This window comes from Cyanistes caeruleus, chromosome 36 (assembly GCF_971803275.1).
Source record: "Cyanistes caeruleus chromosome 36, bCyaCae1.hap1.1, whole genome shotgun sequence".
Classification (NCBI taxonomy): Eukaryota; Metazoa; Chordata; class Aves; order Passeriformes; family Paridae; genus Cyanistes; species Cyanistes caeruleus.
Window position 1 is genome coordinate 535,691 of NC_141737.1, and position 21,061 is coordinate 556,751.

The 21,061-nt window shown below is 50.4% G+C and overlaps 1 protein-coding gene across 2 annotated transcripts in view; it reads right to left on the reverse strand.

Annotated features, from left to right (window-relative positions):
- CNOT3 (CCR4-NOT transcription complex subunit 3) overlaps nucleotides 1-21,061 on the reverse strand; it is a 44,327-nt gene that overhangs the window by 9,454 nt on the left and 13,812 nt on the right. For both annotated transcript variants that reach the window (XM_086871621.1, XM_086871622.1), the window contains exons 9-16: nucleotides 19,995-20,125; nucleotides 16,383-16,430; nucleotides 15,221-15,566; nucleotides 12,770-12,878; nucleotides 10,138-10,339; nucleotides 8,358-8,457; nucleotides 6,248-6,467; nucleotides 506-638 (exon numbers count right to left, since the gene is read on the reverse strand). In XM_086871621.1, the coding sequence (XP_086727747.1) occupies nucleotides 506-638; nucleotides 6,248-6,467; nucleotides 8,358-8,457; nucleotides 10,138-10,339; nucleotides 12,770-12,878; nucleotides 15,221-15,566; nucleotides 16,383-16,430; nucleotides 19,995-20,125 (1,289 nt within the window). The remainder of the gene's footprint in view (nucleotides 1-505; nucleotides 639-6,247; nucleotides 6,468-8,357; nucleotides 8,458-10,137; nucleotides 10,340-12,769; nucleotides 12,879-15,220; nucleotides 15,567-16,382; nucleotides 16,431-19,994; nucleotides 20,126-21,061) is intronic.

Consider the following 21,061-nt stretch of genomic DNA (forward strand, 5'->3'; position numbering starts at 1 on the left):
CAAATTCCCGGGATTTTGGCCCTTCCAGGACCCAAAAACCCAATAAAATCCCCAAAAATTCAATTTTTGGTCGATTTTGACGGGGTTTTTTTTGGGATTCGGGATTTTTTTGCCATTCCCAGGATTTTTGGGTTGAATTCCCAGGATTTTGGGTCGAATTCCGGGAATTCTGCGTTGAATTCCTGTAATTGTGGCCCTTCCAGGACCCAAAAACCCAATAAAATTCCCAAAAAATTCAATTTTTGTCCGATTTTGACGGGGTTTTTTTGGGGATTCAGGGTTTTTTGGCATTCCTGGGATTTTGAGTCGAATTCCCGGGATTTTGGGTTGAATCCTGAAATTTTTGGGTCAAATTCCCGGGATTTTGGCCCTTCCAGGACCCAAAAACCCAATAAAATTCCCAAAAAATTCAATTTTTGTCCGATTTTGACGGGGATTTTTCTGGGATTCGGGATTTTTTTGCCATTCCCGGGATTTTTGGGCCGAATTCCCAGGATTTTGGTACCTCCAGGTAGTAGAAGATGAAGAACAAGGTCTCGGTGGAGAGGCGCTGGTAGAACTCGACGGTGTCCGAGTGGGGAGGGGGCAGCTGGTGGTGGTAGGGGGGGGTGGGGCAGGGGTTCCTGGGCAGGTACTGCCTGCAAAGGGTTAAAAACGTTCCCAAAAAATCCCCAAATCCACCCAAAAATGACAGCGGGAAAATCGGGAATTTACAGGGATGGGAAAAGGGGAGGGGTCGGGAAGGGAAATGGGAAAAATGAACTCAAAATTCGCATTTTAAAGCCCCAAAATTCCACCCAAGAGCCCCAAAATTCCACCCAGGACCCCAAAATTCCACTCGGGAGCCCCAAAATTCCTCCCAGGACCCCAAAATTCCTCCCAGGACCCCAAAATTCCACCCAGGACCCCAAAATTCCACCCAGGACCCCAAAATTCCACCCAGGAGCCCCAAAATTCCTCCCAGGAGCCCCAAAATTCCACCCAGGAGCCCCAAATTCCACCCAGGACCCCAAAATTCCTCCCAGGAGCCCAAAATTCCACCCAAGAGCCCCAAAATTCCTCCCAAGAGCCCCAAAATTCCACCCAGGAGCCCCAAAATTCCACCCAGGAGCCCCAAAATTCCACCCAGGAACCCAAAATTCCACCCAGGAGCCCAAAATTCCACCCAGGAGCCCCAAAATTCCTCCCAGGAGCCCAAAATTCCACCCAAGAGCCCCAAAATTCCACTCAGGACCCCAAAATTCCTCCCAGGAGCCCCAAAATTCCACCCAGGAGCCCCAAAATTCCTCCCAGGACCCCAAAATTCCTCCCAGGACCCCAAAATTCCACCCAGGACCCCAAAATTCCACTCGGGAGCCCCAAAATTCCACCCAGGACCCCAAAATTCCTCCCAGGAGCCCCAAAATTCCCCCCAGGAGCCCCAAAATTCCACCCAGGAGCCCCAAAATTCCACCCAGGAGCCCCAAAATTCCACCCAGGAGCCCCAAAATTCCACCCAGGACCCCAAAATTCCACCCAGGACCCCAAAATTCCTCCCAGGACCCCAAAATTCCACCCAGGACCCCAAAATTCCTCCCAGGACCCCAAAATTCCTCCCAGGAGCCCCAAAATTCCACCCAGGAGCCCCAAAATTCCACCCAAGAGCCCCAAAATTCCTCCCAGGAGCCCCAAAATTTTACCCAGGAGCCCCAAAATTCCTCCCAGGAGCCCAAAATTCCTCCCAGGACCCCAAAATTCCACCCAGGAGCCCCAAAATTCCTCCCAGGACCCCAAAATTCCTCCCAGGAGCCCAAAATTCCACCCAGGAGCCCAAAATTCCTCCCAGGAGCCCCAAAATTCCCCCCAGGAGACCCAAAATTCCACCCAAGACCCCAAAATTCCTCCCAAGAGCCCCAAAATTCCTCCCAGGAGCCCCAAAATTCCACCCAGGACCCCAAAATTCCACCCAGGAGCCCCAAAATTCCACTCAGGAGCCCCAAAATTCCTCCCAGGACCCCAAAATTCCACCCAGGACCCCAAAATTCCACCCAAGAGCCCCAAAATTCCTCCCAAGAGCCCCAAAATTCCACCCAAGAGCCCCAAAATTCCTCCCAAGAGCCCAAAATTCCCCCCAGGACCCCAAAATTCCTCCCAGGAGCCCCAAAATTCCACCCAGGACCCCAAAATTCCTCCCAGGAGCCCCAAATTCCACCCAGGACCCCAAAATTCCACCCAGGAGCCCCAAAATTCCTCCCAGGACCCCAAAATTTCACCCAGGAGCCCAAAATTTCACCCAGGAGCCCCAAAATTCCTCCCAGGAGCCCCAAAATTCCTCCCAGGACCCCAAAATTTCACCCAGGAGCCCAAAATTCCTCCCAGGAGCCCCAAAATTCCTCCCAGGACCCCCAAAATTCCACCCAGGAGCCCCAAAATTCCTCCCAGGACCCCAAAATTCCACCCAGGAGCCCCAAAATTTCACCCAGGAGCCCAAAATTCCACCCAGGAGCCCCAAAATTCCACCCAGGAGCCCCAAAATTCCTCCCAGGAGCCCCAAAATTCCACCCAGGAGCCCCAAAATTCCTCCCAGGACCCCAAAATTCCTCCCAGGACCCCAAAATTCCACTCGGGAGCCCCAAAATTCCCCCCAGGACCCCAAAATTCCACCCAGGAGCCCCAAAATTCCTCCCAGGAGCCCCAAAATTCCACCCAGGACCCCAAAATTCCTCCCAAGGGCCCGAAATTCCACCCAAGAGCCCCAAAATTCCTCCCAGGACCCCAAAATTCCTCCCAAGGGCCCAAAATTCCACCCAAGAGCCCCAAAATTCCTCCCAGGACCCCAAAATTCCTCCCAAGGGCCCAAAATTCCACCCAAGAGCCCCAAAATTCCTCCCAAGGGCCCAAAATTCCTCCCAGGAGCCCAAAATTCCACCCAGGAGCCCCAAAATTCCACCCAGGAGCCCCAAAATTCCTCCCAGGACCCCAAAATTCCACTCAGGACCCCAAAATTCCACCCAGGAGCCCCAAAATTCCACCCAGGACCCCAAAATTCCACCAAAGAGCCCCAAAATTCCTCCCACGAGCCCAAAATTCCACCCAGGAGCCCCAAAATTCCTCCCAGGACCCCAAAATTCCTCCCAGGAGCCCCAAAATTCCTCCCAGGAGCCCCAAAATTCCTCCCAAGAGCCCAAAATTCCACCCAGGAGCCCCAAAATTCCACCCAGGAGCCCAAAATTCCTCCCAGGAGCCCCAAAATTCCACCCAAGAGCCCCAAAATTCCTCCCAGGAGCCCCAAAATTCCTCCCAGGACCCTAAAATTCCACCCAAGAGCCCCAAAATTCCTCCCAGGAGCCCCAAAATTCCACCCAGGAGCCCCAAAATTCCTCCCAGGAGCCCAAAATTCCACCCAAGAGCCCCAAAATTCCTCCCAGGAGCCCCAAAATTCCTCCCAGGAGCCCCAAAATTCCTCCCAAGAGCCCCAAAATTCCTCCCAGGAGCCCAAAATTCCACCCAGGAGCCCAAAATTCCAAGAAATTTTGGGAATTCCCAGGAATTCCCACCTGATCCTCTCGGGATTCAAAGAATGGAACAAAAAGTGCCCCAAAAAAACCCCAAAATTCCAATTTAAACCCCATGGAACCCCCCCAAATCCACTTTAATTCCCTCAAACCCCACCCAGGACCCCCAAATCCCCCCCAGGACCCCCCAATCCCCCCGAATTCCCAGGAAATTTTGGGAATTCCTGGGAATTCCCACCTGATCCTCTCGGAATCCGAGGGGTGGGGCATGTGGTGCCCAGAGAACCCCAAAAATCCCAATTTAACCCCCCTGAAACCCCCTGTAAACCCCCCAAACCCCACCCAGGACCCCCCAAATTCCCCAAATTCCCAGGAAATTTCGGGAATTCCCAGGAAATGTTGGGAATTTTGGGAATTCCCGGGAATTCCCACCTGATCCTCTCGGAATCCGAGGGGTGGGGCATGTGGTGCCCAAAACTCCCAATTTAACCTCCCCAAATCTCCCTGAAATCCCCCCAAACCCCACCCAGGACCCCCCAAACTCCCCCCAGGACCCCCCAAATCCCCCCCAGGATCCCCCAAACCCCACCCAGGACCCCCCAAACCCCCCGAAATGTTGGGAATTTTGGGAATTTTGGGAATTCCCACCTGATCCTCTCGGAATCCGAGGGGTGGGGCATGTGGTGCCCAAAGAACCCCAAAAATCCCAATTTAACCCCCCCAAATCTCCCTGAAATCCCCCCAAACCCCACCCAGGACCCCCCAAACCCCCCGAATTCCCAGGAATTCCCGGGAATTCCCACCTGATCCTCTTGGAATCCGAGGGGTGGGGCATGTGGTGCCCAAAGAACCCCTTTGGAACCCCCTGAAACCCCCTTTAAACCCCCCAAACCCCACCCAGGACCCCCCAAATTCCCCAAATTCCCAGGAATTTTTGTGAAATCCCAGGAAATGTTGGGAATTCCGGGAATTCCCACCTGATCCTCTCGGAATCCGAGGGGTGGGGCACGTGGTGCCCAAAAACCCAATTTAACCCCCCCAAATCTCCCTGAAATCCCCCCAAATCCCACCCAGGACCCCCCAAACCCCCCGAATTCCCAGGAAATGTTGGGAAATCCCAGGAATTTTGGGAATTTTGGGAATTCCCACCTGATCCTCTCGGAATCCGAGGGGTGGGGCATGTGGTGCCCAAAGAACCCCAAAAATCCCAATTTAACCCCCCTGGGACCCCCTGTAATCCCTTTTAAACCCCTCAGATCCCCCCCAGGACCCCCCAAATTCCCCCCAGGACCCCCCAAACCCCCCGAAATCCCAGGAAATTTTGGGAAATGTTGGGAATTTTGGGAATTCCTGGGATTTCCCACCTGATCCTCTCGGAATCCGAGGGGTGGGGCATGTGGTGCCCAGAGAACCCCAATAAAACCCCCTGAAACCCCCTTTAAACCCCCCAAACCCCACCCAGGACCCCCAGGACCCCCCAAATTCCCAGGAAATTTCGGGAATTCCCAGGAAATGTTGGGAATTCCCAGGAATTCCCACCTGATCCTCTCGGAATCCGAGGGGTGGGGCATGTGGTGCCCAAAGAACCCCAATAAAACCCCCCCAAATCTCCCTGAAATCCCCCCAAACCCCACCCAGGACCCCCCAAACCCCACCCAGGACCCCCCAAACCCCCCGAAATGTTGGGAATTTTGGGAATTTTGGGAATTCCCACCTGATCCTCTCGGAATCCGAGGGGTGGGGCATGTGGTGCCCGAAAATCCCCATTTAACCCCCCTGAAACCCCCTTTAAACCCCCCAACCCCCCCCAGGACCCCCCAAACTCCCCCCAAACCCCACCCAGGACCCCCCAAACCCCCCCCAGGACCCCCCAAACCCCCCGAAATCCCAGGAATTCCCGGGAATTCCCACCTGATCCTCTCGGAATCCGAGGGGTGGGGCATGTGGTGCCCAGAGAACCCCAATAAAACCCCCTGTAATCCCTTTTAAACCCCCCAGATCCCCCCCAGGACCCCCCAAACCCCCCGAAATTTTGGGAATTTTGGGAATTCCCACCTGATCCTCTCGGAATCCGAGGGGTGGGGCATGTGGTGCCCAAAAATCCCAATTTAACCCCCCTGAAACCCCCCCAAACCCCCCAAACCCCACCCAGGACCCCCCAAACCCCCTAAATTCCCAGGAAATTTCGGGAATTCCCAGGAAATGTTGGGAATTTTGGGAATTCCCACCTGATCCTCTCGGAATCCGAGGGGTGGGGCATGTGGTGCCCAGAGAACCCAATTTAACCCCCCTGTAAACCCCCCCAAACCCCACCCAGGACCCCCCAAACACCCCAAATTCCCAGGAAATTTCGGGAATTCCCAGGAAATGTTGGGAATTTTGGGAATTCCCGGGAATTCCCACCTGATCCTCTCGGAATCCGAGGGGTGGAGCATGTGGTGCCCAAAACTCCCAATTTAACCTCCCCAAATCTCCCTGAAATCCCCCCAAACCCCACCCAGGACCCCCCAAACTCCCCCCAGGACCCCCCAAACCCCCCGAATTCCCAGGAATTCCCGGGAATTCCCACCTGATCCTCTCGGAATCCGAGGGGTGGGGCATGTGGTGCCCAGAGAACCCCAAAAATCCCCATTTAACCCCCCTGAGACCCCCTGTAAACCCCCCAAACCCCACCCAGGACCCCCCAAACACCCCAAATTCCCAGGAAATTTCGGGAAATCCCAGGAAATGTTGGGAATTTTGGGAATTCCCACCTGATCCTCTCGGAATCCGAGGGGTGGGGCATGTGGTGCCAGGCCGGCTCCTGCAGCGCCTGCTGGTACAGCTGCTCCTTGGGCAGGGGGAGGGGGCCCAGGGGACAGACCCCCAGGGACAGGGGGATGCTGACCTCGCCCAGGGACCCCCCGGGACCCCCCGGGGACGGACCCGAGCCCCCCGAGCTGGGGGGAGCCCCCCCGGGGGCCAGCAGCAGATCTGGGGGGACAAAGGGGGGTTAGGGGGGTCTGGGGGGGGTTTGGGGGGGTCCTGGGGGGGATTTGAGGGGTCTGGGGGGGGTTTGGGGGGTCCTGGGGGGAGTTTGGGGGGTCCTGGGGGGGATTTGAGGGGGATTTGGGAGGTTGGGGGGGGTCTGGGGGGATTTGGGGGGATTAGGGGGGAGTTTAGGGGGGAGTTTGGGGGGTCCTGGGGGGAGTTTGAGGGGGGTTATGGGGGGGATTTGAGGGGGATTTGGGAGGTTGGGGGGGGTCTGGGGGGGATTTGAGGGGTCTGGGGGGGATTTGAGCGGGATTTGGGGGGTCTGGGGGGGAGTTTGGGTAGGTTAGGGGGGAGTTTGCGGGGGATTTGGGGGAGATTTGGGGGGTCTGGGGGGGAGTTTGGGGGGTCCTGGGGGGGATTTGATGGGGTCTGGGGGGGATTTGAGGGGTCTGGGGGGGTTTGGGGGGTCCTGGGGGGAATTTGAGGGGGGTTATGGGGGGGATTTGGGGGGGTTTGAGGGGGATTTGGGGGTCCTGGGGGGGGATTTGAGGGACCCGAGCCCCCCGAGCTGGGGGGAGCCCCCCCGGGGGCCAGCAGCAGATCTGGGGGGACAAAGGGGGGTTAGGGGGGGTCTGGGGGGGGTTGGGGGGTACTGGGGGGAGTTTGGGGGGGATTTGGGAGGTTGGGGGGGGTCTGGGGGGATTTGAGGGGGATTTGGCGGGTTTGGGGGGAGTTTGGGGGGTTAGGGGGGGTCTGGGGGGGGTTTGGGGGAGTCTAGGGTGGATTTTGGGGTGTCCCGGGTGAATTTGGGGGTGGATTTGGGGTGAATTTGGCGCGGGGTCAGGAGGATTTTGGGGTGATTTTGGGGTTGGATTTTGGGGTGTTTCAGGTGTTTTTGGGGTGTTTGGGGTGATTTTGGGGTGATTTTGGGGAGGGGTCTCCCTCACCGCGCTCGGAGAGGTGCAGGGGGGGAATCTGGGGTGTTTGGGGTTGGATTTTGGGGTGTTTTTGGGGTGTTTGGGATTGGATTTTGGGGTGTTTCAGGTGATTTTGGGGTGATTTTGGGGCGGGGTCTCCCTCACCGCGCTCGGGGAGGTGCAGGGGGTGTTTTTGGGGTGTTTGGGGTTGGATTTTGGGGTGATTTTGGGGTGTTTCAGGTGATTTTGGGGTGTTTCAGGTGTTTTTGGGGTGATTTTGGGGCGGGGTCTCCCTCACCGCGCTCGGGGAGGTGCAGGGGGTGATTTTGGGGTTGGATTTTGGGGTGTTTCAGGTGTTTTTGGGGTGTTTGGGGTTGGATTTTGGGGTGAATTTGGGGTGTTTCAGGTGTTTTTGGGGTGTTTGGGGTGAATTTGGGGTGATTTTGGGGAGGGGTCTCCCTCACCGCGCTCGGGGAGGTGCAGGGGGTGAATCTGGGGTGTTTGGGGTTGGATTTTGGGGTGTTTGGGATTGGATTTTGGGGTGTTTCAGGTGATTTTGGGGTGTTTTTGGGGTGTTTTTGGGGTGAATTTGGGGAGGGGTCTCCCTCACCGCGCTCGGGGAGGTGCAGGGGGTGATTTTGGGGTTGGATTTTGGGGTGTTTGGGGTTGGATTTTGGGGTGTTTGGGGTGTTTTTGGGGTGATTTTGGGGAGGGGTCTCCCTCACCGCGCTCGGGGAGGTGCAGGGGGTGTTTTTGGGGTGTTTGGGGTTGGATTTTGGGGTGAATTTGGGGTGTTTCAGGTGATTTTGGGGTGTTTGGGGTTGGATTTTGGGGTGTTTTAGGTGTTTTTGGGGTGATTTTGGGGCGGGGTCTCCCTCACCGCGCTCGGGGAGGTGCAGGGGGTGAATTTGGGGTGTTTGGGGTTGGATTTTGGGGTGTTTTTGGGGTGAATTTGGGGAGGGGTCTCCCTCACCGCGCTCGGGGAGGTGCAGGGGGGGTCCCGGCTCCTCCAGCGCCGCCCCCAGCGCCGCCCGCTCCGCCATCGACTTGAGGCTGCTCAGGGGCTCCGGGGCCTGAAATCGGGGAGGGGGTCCCCAAATCCGCCTGGGGGACCCCAAAATCCCAACGGGGGACCCCAAAAACGGGGGGGGGGAGCCCAAAATTCCCCATTTTCCCCCCAAATTTTGGGTATTTTTCCCCCAAATTCCCAATTTTCCCCCCGAATTTGGGATTTTTACCCCCAAAATTCCCAATTTTTTCCCCTAAATTCCCAATTTTTCCCCAAATTTCCAATTTTTACCCCCAAATTTCTGATTTTTCCCCCCAAATTTTGGGGGTTTTCCCCTAATTTCCATTTTTACCCCCAAAATTCCCAATTTTTTCCCCAAAATTCCCAATTTTCCACCCAATTCCCAATTTTTCCCCACGAATTTGGGATTTTTACCCCCAAAATTCCCAATTTTTTCCCCTAAATTCCCAATTTTTCCCCAAATTTCCCAATTATTTCCCCTAAATTCCCAATTTTTCCCCTAAATTCCCAATTTTTCCCCCAAATTCCCAATTTTTCCCCCAGATTTCCAATTTTTCCCCCTGAATTCCCAATTTTTTCCCCCAAATTCCCATTTTTTCCCCCAAATTCCCAATTTTTCCCCAAAATTCCCAGTTTTTCCCCAAAATTCCCAATTTTCCACCCAATTCCCAATTTTTCCCCACGAATTTGGGATTTTTACCCCCAAATTTCCCATTTTTTTCCCCTAAATTCCCGGTTTTTCTCCAGATTTCCAACTTTTTTCCCCAAAATTTCTGATTTTTTCCCCTAAATTCCCAATTTTTTCCCCCAAATTCCCTATTTTCCCCCCAAATTCCTGTCTCTTTCCCCAAATTCCCAATTTTTCCCAAAAATTCCCATTTTTTTCCTCCAAATTCCCCAAATTTGGGAATGAGGAACCCAAAATTCCGGGAGATACCAACTTTTCATAAATGGGGGGGGTTGGAAGAGCCCAAAACCCCCTGGAACCCCCCAAAATTCCCAATTTTTCCCCAAAATTCCCAGGTTTTTTTCCCCAAATTCCCAATTTTTCCCAAAATTCCCATTTTTCTTCCCCAAATTCCCAATTTTTCCCAAAAATTCCCATCTTTTCCCCAAAATTCCCATCTTTTCCCCCCAAAATCCCCCAGAAACTCCCAAAATTCCCAAAAATCCCCAAAATTTGGGAACCCATTCCTTAAAATTCCGGGCGATACCAACAGCAATAAACAAGGGGGGGTTGGAAGAGCCCAAAACCCCCCAGAAACCCCAAAATTCCCAATTTTTTCCCCAAAATTCCCAGGTTTTTTTCCCCAAATTCCCAATTTTTCCCAAAATTCCCATTTTTCTTCCCCCAATTCCCAATTTTTCCCAAAAATTCCCATTTTTTTCCTCCAAATTCCCCAAATTTGGGAATGAGGAACCCAAAATTCCGGGCGATACCAACAGCGACAAACGAGGGGGGGGTTGGAAGAGTCCAAAACCCCCCAGAAACCCCCAAAATTCCCAATTTTTCCCCAAAATTCCATTTTTTTTCCCCCAAATCCCACAGAAAGTCCCGAAATTCCCAAAAATCCCTAAAATTTGGGAACCCATTCCTTAAAATTCTGGGAGATACCAACTTTTCATAAATGGGGGGGGTTGGAAGAGCCCAAAACCCCCCGGAACCCCCCAAAATTCCCAATTTTTCCCCAAAATTCCCGGTTTTTTTGGGAATGGGGCTCACCTTGATGTCGGGGGCGGAGCTGAACTGGGGGGGGCCGTTGAGGAGGGGGGGGGCCGCCCCTCCCCCCCCTTTGGAGTCGGGGAAGGGGGGGGTGGGGGAGCCGGGGGGGTTGGGATTGAGGGGGGGGCCCAGCAGGGCCGCCCCTCCCCCACCCACCGCCCCCAGCGCCGCCGGCGGGGGCTGGGCCAGCCCCGGCTCCTTCCTGCGGGGAAAAACGGGATCAGATCCAGGAATTTGGGATTTGGGGAATTTTGGGGATTTTTGGGGATTTTTTTTTGATTTTTGGGGATTTTTTTTATTTTTTTGGGGATTTTTTGGGATTTTTTGGGGGATTTTTGGGATTTTTGGGGGGTTTTGGGGCTCCTGGGCCAGCCCCGGCTCCTTCCTGCGGGGAAAAACGGGATCAGATCCCAAAATTCGGGATTTTTGGGGATTTTTGGGGATATTTTTTTGATTTTTGGGGATTTTTTGGGGATTTTTTTGGATTTTTTTTGGATTTTTTTTTGGATTTTTTTGGGATTTTTGGGGGATTTTTTTGGGATTTTTTGGGGATTTTTTTGGGATTTTTTGGGATTTTTTTGGGATTTTTTTGGGATTTTTTGGGATTTTTTGGGGATTTTTTGGGGATTTTTTTGGGGATTTTTTGGGGATTTTTTTTGGATTTTTTTGGGGATTTTTTGGGGGATTTTTGGGATTTTTGGGGGGTTTTGGGGGTCCTGGGCCAGCCCCGGCTCCTTCCTGCGGGGAAAAACGGGACCAGATCCCAAAATTCGGGGATTTGGGGAATTTTGGGGAATTTTGGGGATTTTTGGGGATTTTTTTTTTGATGTTTTGGGGAATTTTAAGGAGATTTTTGGGGGTCCTGGGCCAGCCCCGGCTCCTTCCTGCCGGGAAAAAACGGGATCAGATCCAGGAATTTGGGATTTGGGGAGTTTTGGGGATTTTTTGGATTTTTTGGGGATTTTTTTTGATTTTTTGGGGGATTTTTTGGGATTTTTTGGGGGATTTTTGGGATTTTTGGGGGGTTTTGGGGCTCCTGGGCCAGCCCCGGCTCCTTCCTGCGGGGAAAAACGGGATCAGATCCAGGAATTTGGGGATTTTTGGGGATTTTTTGGGATTTTTTTTTTTTATTTTTTTTGATTTTTTTTTTATTTTTCGGGGGATTTTTTGGGATATTTTTTTGATTTTGGGGGATTTTTTTGGGATTTTTTTGGATTTTTTTGGGATTTTTTTGGGATTTTTTGGGATTTTTTGGGGATTTTTTTGGGATTTTCTGGGATTTTTTTGGATTTTTTTGGGAGTTTTTTGGGATTTTTTTGGATTTTTTTTGGATTTTTTTGGGGATTTTTTGGATTTTTTTGGGGATTTTTTGGGGATTTTTTGGGGGATTTTTGGGATTTTTGGGGGGTTTTGGGGGTCCTGGGCCAGCCCCGGCTCCTTCCTGCGGGGAAAAACGGGATCAGATCCCAAAATTCAGGGATTTGGGGAATTTTGGGGATTTTTGGGGATTTTTGGGGATTTTTTTTTTTTTTTTATTTTTTTTTTATTTTTCGGGGGATTTTTTGGGATATTTTTTTGATTTTTTTGGATTTTTGGGGGATTTTTTTGGGGAGTTTTTGGGATTTTTTGGGATTTGTTTTGGATTTTTTTTGGATTTTTTTTGGATTTTTTTGGATTTTTTTTTTTTGGGGGGGATTTTTTGGGGGGTTTTTTTTGGATTTTTGGGGATTTTTTTTTGATTTTTTTTTGATTTTTTGGGGGATTTTTTGGATTTTTTTGGGGATTTTTTTGGATTTTTTTGGGATTTTTTTGGGATTTTTTTGGGATTTTTTTGGGATTTTTTTGGGATTTTTGGGGATTTTTTGGGATTTTTTTTTTGATGTTTTGGGGAATTTTAAGGAGATTTTTGGGGGTCCTGGGCCAGCCCCGGCTCCTTCCTGCCGGGAAAAAACGGGATCAGATCCAGGAATTTGGGGATTTGGGGAATTTTTGGGATTTTTTTTGGATTTTTTTCAGGAATTTTTGGGATTTTCTGGGACTTTTTTGGGATTTTTGGATTTTTTGGGAATTTTAAGGGGATTTTTTGGGGATTTTTTTTGGTGTTTCTGAGGATTTGGGGGGAATTTTTGGGGGGATTTTTGGGAATTTTTGGGAATTTTTTTGGGATTTTTTTGGATTTTTTTTAGATTTTTTTTTATTTTTAAGGGGGATTTTTTGGGGATTTTTTGGGGATTTTTGGTGAATTTTTGGGAAATTTTTTGGAATTTTTGGGGGGTATTTTAGGGGTGGTTTTGGGTGATTTAAGGTTATTCTGGGGTATTTTGGGGTATTTTGGGGTATTTTGGGGTGTTTCTGGGTGTTTTTGGGGTGTTTTTGGGGTATTTTTGGGGTATTTTGGGGTGTTTCTGGGTGTTTTAGGGGTGTTTTAGGGGTATTTTGGGGTGGTTTTGGGGTGTTTTTGGGGTATTTTGGGGTGTTTCTGGGTGTTTTTGGGGTGTTTTTGGGGTCTGTGTCACTCACGGGGCGCTGCTGGGGGGGTTGTGGCCCGGGGGTTGCCCCAGGGGGGTATTTTGGGGTGGTTTTGGGGTGTTTCTGGGTATTTTGGGGTGTTTTTGGGGTCTGTGTCACTCACGGGGCGCTGCTGGGGGGGTTGTGGCCCGGGGGCTGCCCCAGGGGGGGTTGGGGTCCGGCCCCCCCCAGCCCCGGCTCCGAGGAGCTGTCGGCGACCACCGAGCTGTAACCTGGGGGAGGGGAGAGAGGGGTTACAACAGCCCAAAAACAGCCAAAAATACACAAAAACACCCAAAACCAGCCCAAAACAACCAGAAACAGCCAAAAACAGCCCCAAAATACACAAAAACACCCCAGAACAACCCCAAAACAACCCAGAAACAGCCAAAACCAGCCCAAAAATACACAAAAACAGCCCAAAAACATCCCAAAACAGCCAAAAACAGCCTGAAAACAGCCCAAAAATACACAAAAACAGCCCAAAAACATCCCAAAACAACCCAGAAACACCCTGAAAACACCCAAACCCAGCCCAAAAACACCCAAAAATACACAAAAACAGCCCCAAAATCCCAAAACACCCTGAAACACCCACAACCATCCTGAAAACACCCCAAAAATACACGAAAATCCCCAAAAATACAAAAACAGCCCCAAAATATCCCAAAACCACCTCAAAACAGCCCAGAAACACCCCAAAACTCCTCAAAACACCCAAAAAACACCCAAAAAACACCCAAAAAACACCCAATATCACCCAAAACACCCCAAAAATGCCCAAAAGACCCCAAAAAACCCCCAAACACCCCCAGAAATCCCAAAATTTCCCCAAAAATTCCCCCAAATCCCCCTAAAATCCCCCCCTCCCCCCCCCAAAACCCCCTCCCGGTGCCCCAAAGCGCCGCTCCCAGGGACCCCCAGTGACCCCCAGGGACCCCCAGGGACCCCCAGGGACCCCCCCCAGGGACCCCCAGTGACCCCCAGGGACCCCCAGTGACCCCCAGTAACTCCCAGGGACCCCCAGGGACCCCCAGGGACCCCAAATCCCCTCCTGTCCCCTCTCCCAGTAACTCCCAGTGCCCCAAATCTCCCCCCCAAACCCCTCCCAGTCCATTCCCAGTCCCCCTTTAACCCCTCCCAGTCCCCCCCAAACCCTTCCCAGTCCCCCCCAATCCATCCCAGTCCCTCCCAGTCCCCCCAGTCCCCCCCAGTCACTCACTGGTGTCCCCCCAGTTCCCCCCCAGTCTCCCTTTAACCCCCCCCAGTCCCTCACTGGTGCCCCCCAGTCCCCCCCAGTCCCCCCAGTCCCTCACTGGTGCCCCCCCAGTCCCCCCCTGTCCCCCCAGTCCCTCACTGGTGCCCCCCAGTTGCCCCCAGTCACTCACTGGTGGCCCCCCCAGTTGCCCCCCAGTTGCCCCCAGTCCCTCACTGGTGCCCCCCCCGTCCCCCCCAGTCCCCCCCAGTCACTCACTGGTGCCCCCCCAGTTGCCCCCCAGTCCCTCACTGGTGCCCCCCAGTTGCCCCCAGTCCCTCACTGGTGCCCCCCCAGTCCCCCCCAGTCACTCACTGGTGCCCCCCCAGTTGCCCCCCAGTTGCCCCCAGTCCCTCACTGGTGCCCCCCCAGTCCCCCCCAGTTGCCCCCAGTCCCTCACTGGTGCCCCCCCAGTTGCCCCCCAGTTGCCCCCAGTCCCTCACTGGTGCCCCCCCAGTTGCCCCCCAGTTGCCCCCAGTCCCTCACTGGTGCCCCCCCAGTCCCCCCCAGTTGCCCCCAGTCCCTCACTGGTGCCCCCCCAGTTGCCCCCCAGTTGCCCCCAGTCCCTCACTGGTGCCCCCCCAGTTGCCCCCAGTCCCCCCCAGTCCCTCACTGGTGCCCCCCCAGTTGCCCCCCCAGTCCCCCCCAGTCCCTCACTGGTGCCCCCCAAACCCCCCCAGTCCCCCCAGTCCCTCACTGGTGCCCCCCCAGTTGCCCCCCCAGTTGCCCCCAGTCCCTCACTGGTGCCCCCCCAGTTGCCCCCCAGTTGCCCCCAGTCCCTCACTGGTGCCCCCCCAGTCCCCCCCAGTTGCCCCCAGTCCCCCCCAGTCACTCACTGGTGCCCCCCCAGTCCCCCCCAGTTGCCCCCAGTCACTCACTGGTGCCCCCCCAGTCCCCCCCAGTCCCTCACTGGTGCCCCCCCGTTGCCCCCCAGTTGCCCCCAGTCCCTCACTGGTGCCCCCCCAGTTGCCCCCAGTCCCTCACTGGTGCCCCCCCAGTCCCCCCCAGTTGCCCCCAGTCCCTCACTGGTGCCCCCCCAGTCCCCCCCAGTTGCCCCCAGTCCCTCACTGGTGCCCCCCCAGTCCCCCCCAGTTGCCCCCAGTCCCTCACTGGTGCCCCCCCAGTCCCCCCCAGTTGCCCCCAGTCACTCACTGGTGCCCCCCCGTTGCCCCCCAGTCGCCCCCAGTCCCTCACTGGTGCCCCCCCAGTTGCCCCCCAGTTGCCCCCAGTCCCTCACTGGTGGCCCCCAAACCCCCCCAGTTGCCCCCAGTCCCTCACTGGTGCCCCCCCAGTCCCCCCCAGTTGCCCCCAGTCACTCACTGGTGGCCCCCCCGTTCTGTTTCCCGGCCTGGGGGGCGCTGGGGGGGCGGGGCTGGGGGGCGCTGGCCGGGGGTGGGGGAGGGGCCACGGCCTGGGCGTAGGGGGTGGGGGTGCTGGGGGGGTGCGAGCCCGCCCCTCCCCCACCCGCCCCTCCCCCCTTGGGCCCCCCCGAGCTTTGGGGACCCCCCCCGGGGGTTTGGGGACCCCCCCCGGGCCCCCCCCCGGCCCCGGGGCCGTTGTTGAGGGGGGTGGGGGGGGCGGAGGAGGGGGAGGGGAAGGGGGGAGGGGCGGCGGGGGAGGGGGCGTGGGGGTGGGGGAGGGGCTTGGCCCCGTTCTTGGCGGGAGACTGGAAAAGAGAAAAGGAGCTCGTTAATTTCATTAATTAATTAACGTTAATTAATCAGGGGGGGTTAATGAATGGGGGGGGGGAAGACAGGGGAGGAACCATTGGGGGGGGGAGGAGGGGGGGATTAAAAATGGGAAATTCCATTTAAAAATGGGGGGGGGAATTATGGGGAGGGGTCCATTAAAAATGGGAAATTCCATTTAAAAAATAGGGGGGGAATTATGGGGAGGGGTCCATTAAAAATGGGAAATTCTATTTAGAAAATGGGGGGGGGAATTATGGGGAGGGGTCCATTAAAAATGGGAAATTCCATTTAAAAATGGGGGGGGGAATTACGGGGAGGGGTCCATTAAAAATGGGAAATTCCATTAAAAAATGGGGGGGGGAATTATGGGGAGGGGTCCATTAAAAATGGGAAATTCCATTAAAAAATGGGGGAGACTAATAATAATAATAATGGTAATAATAATGGTAATAATAACAATATTAATAATAATAACAATAAGAATAATAATGATAATAATGATAATAACAATAGTAATAATAATAATAATAATAATAATAATAATAATAATAATAATAATAATAATAATAATAATAATAATAATAATAAGCCTGTTATTAAAATAAGGGTAAACCAGAACGTTCCATTACAAGAAAAAGGGGGGGAACTCCCTTTAAAACGGGAGGAACCACTGTGAAAATGGGGGGGGAACACACCCCTAAATTGGGGAGGGGTTTCAAAGGGGGGGAGGGGTCCCAAAGCCGCAGCCCCTCCCCCCAAGGGTCCCGCAGCCCCTCCCCCACCCCCCTGACCTCGCTGTCCGTGGAGCGGCCGCGCTTTTTGTCGTCCTCCGAATTCTCCTGGGGGGGAACGGAAAAGAGCCCGAAATTGGGGAGGGGTCCCCAAAATCCGGGTGGGGGAGGGGTCCCTGGAGACCCTGGGGGGGATTTGGGGGGGCTGGGGGGGTCATGGGGATTTTTTGGGGATTTTTTGGGGATTTTTTTTTGGATTTTGGGGGATTTTTTTGCAGGATTTTGGGGATTTTGGGGGATTTTTGGGGGATTTTTTGGGATTTTTGGGGGATTTTCTTGGGATTTTTTGGGGATTTTTGGGGGATTTTTTGGGGATTTTTTGGGGATTTTTTGGGAGATTTTTTGGGATCTTTGAGGGATTTTTTGGGAGATTTTTTGGGATCTTTGAGGGATTTTTTGGGGATATTTTGGGAATTTTTGGGGATTATTTTTTTATTTTTGGGGGATTTTTTTTGGATTTTTGGGGATTTTTGGGGGAATTTTTTTAGGGAATTGGGGGATTTTTTTGGATTTTTTGGGAATTTTTTGGGAGATTTTTGGAGATTTTTTGGGGGATTTTTTGGGGATTTTGGGGGGATTTTTTGGGGGATTTTTTTGGGATCTTTGAGGGATTTTTTGGGGATATTTTGGGAATTTTTGGGGATTATTTTTTTATTTTTGGGGGATTTTTTTTGGATTTTTTGGGAATTTTTTGGGGGATTTTTGGAGATTTTTGGGGGGATTTTTTGGGGATTTTTGGAGATTTTTTGGGTATTTTTTGGGGATTTTGGGGGATTTTTTGGGGATTTTTTTGGGATTTTTTGGGAGATTTTTTGGGATCTTTGAGGGATTTTTTGGGGATATTTTGGGAATTTTGGGGGATTTTTTTTTTATTTTGGGGGGATTTTTTTTGGATTTTTGGGGGAATTTTTTTGGGGAATTGGGGGATTTTTGGGGGATTTTTTTGGATTTTTTGGGAATTTTTGGGGGGATTTTTGGAGATTTTTTGGGGGATTTTTTGGGGATTTTTTGGGAGATTTTTTGGGATCTTTGAGGGATTTTTTGGGGATATTTTGGGAATTTTTGGGGATTATTTTTTTATTTTTGGGGGATTTTCTTTGGATTTTGGGGGATTTTTTTGGGAATTTTTTTAGGGAATTGAGGGATTTTTGGGGGATTTTTTTGGATTTTTTGGGAATTTTTGGGGGGATTTTTGGAGATTTTTGGGGGGATTTTTTGGGGATTTTGGGGGGATTTTTTGGAGATTTTTTGGGATCTTTGAGGGATTTTTTGGGGATATTTTGGGAATTTTTGGGGATTATTTTTTTATTTTTGGGGGATTTTTTTTGGATTTTTGGGGGAATTTTTTTAGGGAATTGGGGGATTTTTGGGGGATTTTTTTGGATTTTTTGGGAATTTTTTGGGGGATTTTTGGAGATTTTTTGGGGATTTTTTGGGAGATTTTTTGGGGATTTTTTGGGGATTTTTTGGGAGATTTTTTGGGATCTTTGAGGGATTTTTTGGGAGATTTTTTGGGATCTTTGAGGGATTTTTTGGGGATATTTTGGGAATTTTTGGGGATTATTTTTTTATTTTTGGGGGATTTTTTTTGGATTTTTGGGGGAGTTTTTTTAGGGAATTGGGGGATTTTTGGGGGATTTTTTTGGATTTTTTGGGAATTTTTGGGGGGATTTTTGGAGATTTTTTGGGGATTTTTGGGGATTTTTGGAGATTTTTTGGGGGATTTTTTGGGGATTTTTGGGGGATTTTTTTGGGATCTTTGAGGGATTTTTTGGGGATATTTTGGGAATTTTTGGGGATTATTTTTTTATTTTTGGGGGATTTTTTTTGGATTTTTGGGGGAATTTTTTTTGGAATTGAGGGATTTTTGGGGGATTTTTTTGGATTTTTTGGGAAATTTTTGGGGGATTTTTGGAGATTTTTGGGGGGATTTTTTGGGGATTTTTGGAGATTTTTGGGGATTTTTTGGGGATTTTTTGGAGATTTTTTGGGATCTTTGAGGGATTTTTTGGGGATATTTTGGGAATTTTTGGGGATTATTTTTTTATTTTTGGGGGATTTTTTTTGGATTTTTGGGGGAATTTTTTTAGGGAATTGGGGGATTTTTTTGGATTTTTTGGGAATTTTTTGGGGGATTTTTGGAGATTTTTGGGGATTTTTTGGGAGATTTTTGGGGATTTTTTGGGGATTTTTTGGGGGATTTTTTGGGGGATTTTTTGGGGATTTTGGGGAATTTTTTTGGGGATTTTTGAGGGATTTTTGAAATTTTTGGGGATTTTTGAGGATTTTTTGGGGGATTTTTTTTGATTTTTCAGGGATTTTGGGGATTTTTTTTATTTTTGGGGGATTTTTTTTAATTTTTTGGGAATTTTTGGGATCTTTGAGGGATTTTTTGGGGATTTTTTGGGGATTTTTGGGGGATTTTGGGGATTTTTTGGGGGATTTTTTGGGGATTTTTTGGGGATTTTTGGGGAATTTTTGGGGATTTTTTGGGGGATTTTTTGGGGATTTTTTTGGGGATTTTTGGGGGATTTTGGGGGATTTTTTGGGGGATTTTTTTGGGATTTTGGGGGATTTTTTGGGGGACTTTTTTGGATTTTTTCAGGGATTTTGGTGGATTTTTTTTTTTTATTTTGGGGGATTTTTTTTTAATTTTTTGGGAATTTTTGGGATCTTTGAGGGATTTTTTGGGGATTTTTTGGGGATTTTTGGGATTTTTTATGGTTCTTGGGGGATTTTTGGAATTCTCTGGGGATTTTGGGGGGTTTCTTTGGGGATTTTTGGGATTGTTTTGGGATTTTTGGGATTTTTTGGGTAATTTGGGATAATTAATTAGGGATATTCTGGGCATAATTTGGGATAATTTCAGGATAATTTCAGGATATTTTGGGGATATTTTTGGGGTGTTTTTGGGGTGTTTTTGGGGTGTTTTGGGGATATTTTTGGGGTATTTTTGGGGATATTTTTGGGGTGTTTTTGGGTTGTTTTTGGGGTGTTTTTGGGGTGTTTTTGGGGTGTTTTTGGGGATATTTTTGGGGTGTTTTTGGGGATAATTTTTGGGGTGTTTTTGGGGATATTTTTGGGGTGTTTTTGGGGTGTTTTGAGGTGTTTTTGGGGATGTTTTTGGGGATATTTTTGGGTTGTTTTGGGGTGTTTTTGAGGTGTTTTTGGGGATATTTTTGGGGTGTTTTTGGGGTGTTTTTGGGGTGTTTTTGAGGTGTTTTTGGGGATATTTTTGGGGTGTTTTTGGGGTGTTTTTGGGGTGTTTTTGGGGTGTTTTTGGGGTCACTCACAGCGTTTGCAGCCGGGCTGGGCGGGATGGGGGAGCTGGAGGTGGGGGAGGATTTGGGATAATTTCAGGATAATTTGGGATATTTTGGGGATATTTCAGGATAATTTCAGGATAATTTCAGGATAATTTGGGTATAATTTGGGATATTTTGGGGATAATTTCAGGATATTTTGGGACATTTTTGGGGATATTTCAGGGATATTTTAAGGATAATTTCAGGATAATTTGGGATATTTTGGGATAAATTCAGGATAATTTCAGGATAAGGATAATTTCAGGGTGTTTTTGGGGTGTTTTTGGGGTGTTTTGGGGTCACTCACAGCGTTTGCAGCCGGGCTGGGTGGGATGGGGGAGCTGGAGGTGGTGGAGGTCGGGGTGCTGCTGCTCTGGTTGAAAATCTCATCTTCCATCTGGGAGTGGCTGGGGGGGGACGTGGCCACCAGAGCCTGCGCTGGGGGGGCACAGGGGGGGCAGCTGGTCAGCAGCCCCCTCCCCAAAATCCCACCCAAAACACCCCCAAAAAATCCCCAAAATCCCAGGGATTCACCCCAAAAAAAACCCCAGCAGTGAGCCCAGAATCCTGAAAAAATCTGAAAAATCTGAAAAAGAATCTGAAAAAAATCCAAAAAATATCCTAGAAAGAATCTGAAAGAAATCCTAAAAAAATCCTAAAATAGCCTAAAAAAATCCTAAATACAAATATCCTAAAAAAATCCTAAAATATCCTAAAAAAAAAAAATTCCTAAAAATCCTAGAAAATCCTAAAAAAATTCAGTTTTTTCCCCCTATTTTCCACTTTCCTCATTTTCTCCTTTTTTTCCCCGATTTCCCATCTTCCCCCAATTTCCCAGTTTTCCCCCGTATTTTTTTCCCAATTTCCCCATTTTTTCCACCATTTTTCTTCCCCAATTTCCCCATTATTTTTTTCCCCCAATTCCCATTTTCCCCAATTTTCCCCTGTTTTTTCCCATTCCCATTTTTACCCCCATTTTTCCCCATTATTTTTCCCCCATTCCCGTTTTTCCCCCATTATTTTTACCCCAATTCCATTATTTTTTCCCCAATCCCAATTGTTTTCCCCTTTATTTTCCCCATTATTTTTCCCCCCAATCCCCATTATTTTTTCCCCAATTCCCCATTTTTCCCCCCATTTTTCCCCCCAATTCCCATCATTTTTTCCCATTTTCCCCATTATTTTTTTCCCCAATCCCCATTATTTTCCCCCATTTTTTCCCCCCAATTCCCATCATTTTTTCCCCATTATCCCATTATTTTTTTCCCAATTTCCTCCCATTTTCCCCCAATTCCCATCATTTTCCCAATTCCATTATTTTCCCCATTATTTTCCCCCAAATTCCCATTATTTCCCCCCGATCCCCATTATTTT